Genomic DNA, 8,048 nt, shown 5'->3' on the forward strand with positions numbered 1-8,048 from the left:
TTATTATAATAGTAAAAATAATAAAAGAGTAGTTAAGAAATTAAAAAGTTATAAATATTGAAAAAAGTTTAAATATTAAACAATTAATTCTAAATATTTAAAAAATTATAATTTCAATAAATAAAAAGTTAAAAAAATAGATATAATGTAACACGCTCAATATATATATATATATATATCATTTTTTTATTAATTATTATTTCATATGATACTAATCTTATTTTTTTAATATATAACAAAAATTCTTTAAAATAATTTCATTATTTACACCATAAACAAACAAAATCTTAACGACAGAAACCCGAACTCGTGTGCTGTCCGTACTGACAGAAACACGGCCGAGGTACCTCCTTTCAAATCCCGGCGACCAGGAAAATAAATCGTCGTCAAAAGAAAAAAAAGAAGCGGGGGAAATTAAGTTTATAATCCATTGATTAAAAAACATTAAGTAAAAAAGGAATACAGTGATTTTCATCAAACAACAGGAAAGAAACAGAATTTCTTCGTGCTGCAAAAAGAGATCTGCTAATACGTATTCACATTCGTGAAAGTAAGAAAAAAAACTAACAGATCACACGATAAACCTCTCTTTTTGGGGGGTGTTGATCTCTAATCTTTTCTAATGTAAGAATAAAAAGGCAAATAAATTTCTGAAAAATCATGCAATCTCCGGTGGGGGAGGAAGGTTAAGATTAAGATCAAGATTAACAGAACTTCTTGGCGTCTTGATATCTTGATGATTCAAATCAAAGACGATAGAGGGTGAATCAGAACCACATTGGATTCCACCACAAGAAAAACCCATCGGCTGGTTAGGATGATGATGATGATGATGATGATACCCATTATCAAAAACCGTCTTTTGGCACTGACTCTTCATCACTGCATCAAAATAAATCACCTGCTGATGATTCATCACCATCGGCTGAAACGGCAATCTCACGGTGGATACAGCAGGACCGAGATTAAGCTCCAACGGTGTATCACTGCTGGAAAACTCCACGGTACTGCTTTGACTTGGACTCTGATTGTTATTACTATTGCCGCCGCCGCCGCCGCCGCCGCAACTGCTATTCTTGTTAGATGCTTTATGGTTGCTGTCCACAGAGATAGTGTTTTTCCTGACATTCTCGTATGATAGGTAAGCAAAGTTGGTTTTCGCCTTAGAACCACGGAACTCACGTGCGGCAGCATCGTAGGCACGTGCGGCTTCCTCTGCGGTGTCGAAAGTGCCAAGCCAAACCCGGCTCTTCTTGCCAGGGTCTCTTATCTCGGCGGCGTATCTTCCCCATGGCCTCTTTCTCACACCTCTAAAATGCACCTCCTTGCCTCCTCCACCAGCACCACCACACGTGCCGCCGTTAACTTTAACGGGCCCCGTCTTCTCTCTCGGTGCCATTAATTAAAGGAAAAAACTCGTAGTGGGCTTTGTTAATTTTTCTTTTGTTTTCCAAAGGAAGAAGGCATGAAAATGAGAGAGAGGAGGGGCTGGTTTTATACAACAAGGAGGGGGGAGGCGTGGGGTATGTACAGTACACGAGGGATTTGACTGATAGAGCTGGGGCGGCTATAGAAGAAGAGTGTTGCGGGGGGGAGGGGGGACCATGACGAGATATATATATATAGAGAGAAAGGGTATTTATGGTATTATATGGTACCAAGTGGTATCATCATTTGGTTCCTAACAATAAATTTTTTATTTAAATTCTCAATTTTTTTTCTTGAATTTTTTCCTTTACACAAATAATTTTTTAAAAATTTAAATTATCACTTAATCACATATTTTTTAAAATATATATATAAATTAAAAGACAGATAACTAAAATGCAAAAAACAAGTAAAATATATGATTTCTTAAAATTTCGATTGAAAATTCATTTTAATCCCTTATTTTTTTTAACTATTAGCAAGTCTGTTCCTTTAGTTTTTCTAAATTCAATTTTGGTGTCAAAATTTATTTTTCTTATTTTTCAGTTTTTTTTGTTAGAGAAAAGAGAAAGGGTCACTAGATTCCAAGAAAGAGAGAGAAATTCATCGTTGTCGACGATTCCGACCATAAAATCGTTGATTTTTGTGTCTGTGAGTTCCATTTTACGAGGAGAGTTTGATCTATGTGCTTTTTCTCTTCTTCTTGCTCGAAAAGGTAGATCTGACAACAAGAATAATTCCCCTAATTACTTTTTTCCTTTTCCTTGCCCGATAATATAATTTCACCAATACCTATGTGCTTTTTTTCAAAAAATAAACAATCACGCAAATTATACAATTTCGATCCCTCAATATTTTTTCAATTCTATTTTGGTACAAAATCTCATTTTTGTTATTTTTTGGTCCCTGATTAGGAGAGGGGAGATCAGAGAGAGAGAGAGATCGTTGGATTCCGATGATAAAAAAAAAAGAAACATGTCGTTGACAACTATTTAGACCACCAAAATGAAAAATATTTGTATCAAATTGTTCCATTTGATTAGGAGAGTTCATATTAGATGTTTTTATTCCTTGAAAGTTCATGAAAAAATAGATCTCAGCTAGGGTTAATTTTTTATTTCGGGATGAGTACGGTTTGTGGGAAGGTTTTTGAGGTCATAGATGGATTTATCATCGATGACGCGTCGTCTGATTTGTTCTTAAAAAAAAAGGGACAGACAACATGTCATCCACCCTAAGTGCAGTTAAAAAAAAGGTCCAGTCGCACGGGCCCTGATTAAATAGGCTAGTGCTTGGCCTTTTTTTTCTCCTCATTTCTTTATTTCAATTAATGCTTCTTTTTTTATTTGTTTTAAAAACTTAATTATATTTACATTAATACACATCTTCTCTTTTATTTTGTTTAGAGAGCCTCTTTTATATGATGGTGAATTTTTTGTTATGCGTTTAATTTTTGAAAAGATTTTTTGATTCATTTTTGATTTTTTTTTTTATCTTTTGTATAGATGAACTATATTTTTGAAAATAAAAAATATTTATTTTTATATGATATTTCTAATATGTGTAGCCTTACATATTATTTAATTTTTCTTTTTTATTTTATGCAATCAATTTAATATTGCTCTATAAATGAGAATCATGATTTTACCATCTTGCCCTTGAGAAAAAGTGTGTAGGCTAATGGTTGGGGATATGATTGTCTTTGCAATGAGACTATTTAGGCATTTTGAAATTGATCAGGGACAAGATAAAAAAATCACTTTTTTCTTGCACAGTAAAATTACATCGATGCCTTTAAAAATAAGAAATTGTTAGGATGCCATGAAGGGATATTTTTGTATTTTTGTTTGATTATGTACTGAATAATAACCATATTACCCTTGGAATAGGAACAAAATTAAACTGACAATGAGTGCTTTTGTTTTTAATTTTTAAAAGCATATTAAAAAGACCTATTTGCCCTTTGAATTTATATTCTTGAGCCTAGGGTCAAAGGGTATTTTATTCATTATGCAATTGGTCTTTTTGTTGTTGTTGTGTTGGGTTGGGGATAGTTTGGTCTTTTCAAAAATGAAAAGAAATAATAATTAAAAAAATTCGTTTTCGTGTGTTAAGTTGCGTCAATTGCTCCATCATTTTTAGACAACGAGTGTGGTTGATTCCAATAGCCAAAAAGGCTATTTTAAGGTGGCGTTAACTTCATCTCAATATCCCCTTCATGAATTTATGGCACATGCACCAAGATGAACTCCAGTTTGGTGCCATAGTCCATTTTTTTTTTATTTCTTTCCTCTTTCTTCCTTTATGTGTTGAGCTCTGCTCCTTGATTCTTCATATTAGCCCCCAAACCTCTCTCTCTCTCTCTCTCTCTCTCTCTCTCTCTCTCTCTGATTTCATCCTTGTTTTCGGTTATTTTTTAGATAATTCATTTAATTATATTTTTGTTTCGATTTCATCCTCATTCATTTTTTTCTTTGTTGAACTTAGTCTTTATTTTTTAATTGCTATATTTTATAACATGAGATAATTTTTAGAATTGTATCTTTTCTTTATTTCACCTTCCATTAATTTTTCTCCTATTAGATTTCATCCTCATTCTTTTAATTGTTTTTTTTTCTTTGCAAGATTTTCAATACTGATATTTTTTTACTCGATTTCATTTTCCAACATTTAATTGGCTTAGTTAAACTCATGTCTAAAATTTCACGGGTTGCAAGCTTTGAAAATTAACATAGCTTTATGAGGTTTGCCCAAGATTGTTTTGGTTTTTTTATATTGTTTTTTAAGTTGATGTTTTTCGAATTCATCCTTCAATATCTATTTAATTAGTGATTGAGATCTGTTTTTTTTTTCCTGGTTTTTCTTACCTTGGTTTTATCATTCTTTTTTTTATTGAATTGGGTTACCTCGAGTTTTTATATATGTCATTCTTTGTTGAATTTATTTTTTAAAATAAATTTTATTCTTGAATTAAATAGAATTGATTGATTTAATATAGATGGATGTTCATTTCATTTCATTTCATTTTGTTTGGTTTTATGGGATGTTTTTCTAGTAGCTCATGCAGTTTCTTCTGATGTTGTCATCCAAACTTTTATAGTCGGGTTTGAACTATCTCAATAAATTCTTTTGTGATGAGTAATGTCCACAATTGAGTAACGATGAATCTCCAGTGACCTTTTTTTTATTCTCCTTCCACATGTTTGTTTTAGTTAATTGTTGTCATTTTTTTTTAATTTGTTTGTTATAATTACTTATAATTTAAATCGAATTATTAAATTAAATGATATTATTAAATTTAATCAAGTTAATAACTCCAATATCAAGTTTTTCTTGTTTGTTTAAAAACACAATCATCGTCTGAATATCCCCTTGAAGCGCTTAAAAATCTTGGACCAACTCGTGGAGTATCTAGCCGCCGCTATTAATCAAAACGATATATCAGCCATATATGCTTCTTTCCATGAATACATATATCACATGTCCCAACAATCAATTTTCACTTCATCAATTATTAATCATTTGTCTTTTATGTTTATTTGGAGTGTCATCTTCCATCAAATAATGTAGTAATTACTACAATTTAGCCACGAAATAATTTTGTAGTCTACATAAGTGCGCATAGATATCATCATCCCGATCAATTTCTTTAACTTTATTAATCATTTTCGCTCGTTTTATGTTATTTTTAATTTAATTTGTTTTAAAATTAAGAAGAAAACATCAAAGGATTTAAGAGAAAAGAAGCTATTTTTTAAAATAAAAAACATTAAAGCAAACATCTTCAATACCAACCAAAAAAATTAATTAGTTTTTCTTAAAATTAGAGGGTTGAATTATATATATCTCAAGAGATGGGAAGAAAGAATATAGAAATACTCTTTATCATCATATTTTATACGTACATATCTAGAGAAAATTGAACCGCCAATTGACACAATAAAGAATTATCTTTGTTATGTTTTCTAGAACAACCAAGTTGAGGTGGATACACCTAACATATATTACGGCTGCCTGCAATTTCCAAATTTCACACTAAAACCACACCCCCGACAATTCGCCTGCCGGAGGTTTCACAAAACCACACCCCACCACCAACGCTTCCAAATTGACTTCAATTTTCGTATCTAATTCCAAACCAAGCCAAGATTTAGTTACATTTCTTTAAGGAAATATTAAAATCATGTGGGCTTTATTGCATGGTTTAGTTAATGTAGATGATGAGAAAAAGTTTTGACAACATAAACTTGATGTCTTCCATATGTCTTCTCGAACATGAAAAACATTGACGCATCTTCCTCTCTATAACGTGTTTACTAGCTAAGAATCTGTGTATTATTGAGGTTGAAATATGCTTTTCATTGAATTTTTTTTGTTTTAAATTATATTTTTAGTATTTTAAATCGTTTTAATGTGATAATATCAAGAATAAATTTTAAAAAATAAAAAATTATTTTAATATATTTTCAAGTAAAAAAAACTTTTAAATTTTTTTTTTACTATATTTTCAAACATAATTATTGTCTCTGGAAAGCAAAAGTGCAAGCATCATATTTGTGGCCGCATCAGAAATTGCATAAAAAGATTAAAGCAGAATATGACTTTTTTTTTAAAAAAAAGATTATATAAAAAATTCAAAAACACTTCCATTTAAAAATCCCAATCTAAGCTAAACCGCTTCCACCTTTTTTTTTTTTACAAAAGAATAAATAGATTTTTCAATTCCAAAAATGAATACAGAATTTTTTTTATATAAAATTTGTATACAAAGAGGAACACGTATATACATTCAATTTGTATACAATTCAATTGGATAGAATTTAATTCATATACGGAATTCAATTCATCCTTCTAACCGCCACGCCAGTAGCCGTCGCCTCCAACCTCACGCAATTCTTTAATTTGTTTATGAGTGAAAGGCGACGGCTTCCTTCCTCTTGGCACTCGGTCTCCCAAGATGTATTTTTTTATTATTATTATAACATGAATATTTTAGCTAATTTATATGTATTTTTATTAATTTTATAAATTTTAAAATTAATAACTATATAAATTTTTAATAATTATCTTATTAGTAACTACTTAACTCAAAGCTGATGAATATTTCTATTTTTTACTCACAAGGATATAATTCTCTCTCTTTCTCTCTATTTATCTATCTATAACTGTATTGGAAACAACTTAGTTAGATAGGGATTCTTAATTACAAGTATTTTTTATTAAAAATAATTCACTTGATTTTTTAAATAAATTTAAAAACGCATTGGAACATTTGTTATTTTTCAAAAAAATTTTTTGTTATGTGTTATTTTTTAAAATTCTTTTTTGTTCTCATTTTTTCTTTAAAAAAAACAACAAATCCCGTTTTCGCATAGCAAGATTGTTAATTATCGAAGTAACAAAGGACATGAACCTCGAGCTAGGATGCATTATAATTGGATCCTAAATTTCTAAGAAGTTCTTTCGAAAATTAATTTTGAGGGGCAATTAAGTAAAAGACTAAGAAGATATATGTGAAAGGGAGAGCAAGGCGTGGTGGCTGGCTGCTATGCTTTAAAGTCTACGCCTAGAGTCAACAAAAGCATTTTGCATGCATGTTAATTCATGGAAGAAGCGGAAGTGAAATCATTTACTCAACGTGTTGACTTCACACGAAAACTTGAAAAGGCAGGATTAAGTACCTGTAGTTAAATCGTATTTTAAAAACAAATTTGATTTTTTTTAGTTTTAAATTATTTTTTTATCATATATTTTAATATATGGATATCAAAGATAAATTTTTTAAAAATATTATTTTAATATATTTTAAAATCCAAACCATCACATGTTCTTTCTTTTGTGGTTAAAAACTCTAAACTAAATCTCACTCTCTCGGTTTTCTTATTCTAATTTTGAGGAAAAAAAAAACCAAAAACTATCTTTTTCTTGACCCAAGCATAAAATTTTCCACCCAAAACAAGAAACTTCAAGGAAGAAAGACAGAAAGAGATGCTCCTTCTTGCGTGAGAGGTGCCAAAGGAGCAGACATTGAGTTTTTAAATGCAAAACCAACTTGGTTTTGTCCTATTGAGAATGATTTAAAGTTAATTGAGATCTTGCGAGGAAATGGTAGGGTATAATAGCAACAAATTAAACCATTCCCTTGTTATCAATGAAACTATATATAAAAAAATATATTAGCTAGATTATCTCAAATTAGTCAAGTTGTAGAATTTTTCTGAAGATTTTTTATTTCACTTGACGGTCCATAATGTGCAATAATTGAGGCAAACACATTCTTTCAACACTCAAGCTTCATTTACATATCATGCATAGTGAGTTTGTCTGGAAGGAAATAAATGTTCATCATCATCATTTCCTTTAATCCAAAACCAATAACGGGTTTTAAATCTTCCCGATCGACCACAAATTATTCCAAGAAAAAAAAAATCATCTAGTGCTGTTTTATTTTCAATTAATTCTTATTGCATGTATAATATTATGATAGCAGTTATTTATTAAATTGTTTTTAACTTGAAAATACATCAAAATAATATATATATATATTTTAAATTTATCTTTTATATTAACACATCAAAACGATCTAATAACAAAAAAAATTATAATTTAAAATAAAAAAT

General features: G+C 29.9%; 1 protein-coding gene across 1 annotated transcript; it reads right to left on the reverse strand.

Annotated features, from left to right (window-relative positions):
• Window positions 1-409: 409 nt before the first annotated feature.
• Window positions 410-1,575, reverse strand: LOC133703284 (ethylene-responsive transcription factor 4-like). The gene has a single exon (XM_062127746.1). It carries the CDS (start codon window positions 1,397-1,399, stop codon window positions 659-661), a length of 741 nt encoding a protein of 246 aa, XP_061983730.1. The 5' UTR covers window positions 1,400-1,575; the 3' UTR covers window positions 410-658.
• Window positions 1,576-8,048: the final 6,473 nt, after the last annotated feature.

Source organism: Populus nigra, chromosome 9 (genome assembly GCF_951802175.1).
Source record: "Populus nigra chromosome 9, ddPopNigr1.1, whole genome shotgun sequence".
NCBI classification, from domain to species: domain Eukaryota; kingdom Viridiplantae; phylum Streptophyta; class Magnoliopsida; order Malpighiales; family Salicaceae; genus Populus; species Populus nigra.

Coding starts and splice junctions, on each gene's coding strand:
- LOC133703284 (XM_062127746.1), bottom strand. CDS start 1,399: ATGGCACCGAGAGAGAAGACGGGGCCCGTTAAAGTTAACGGCGGCACG.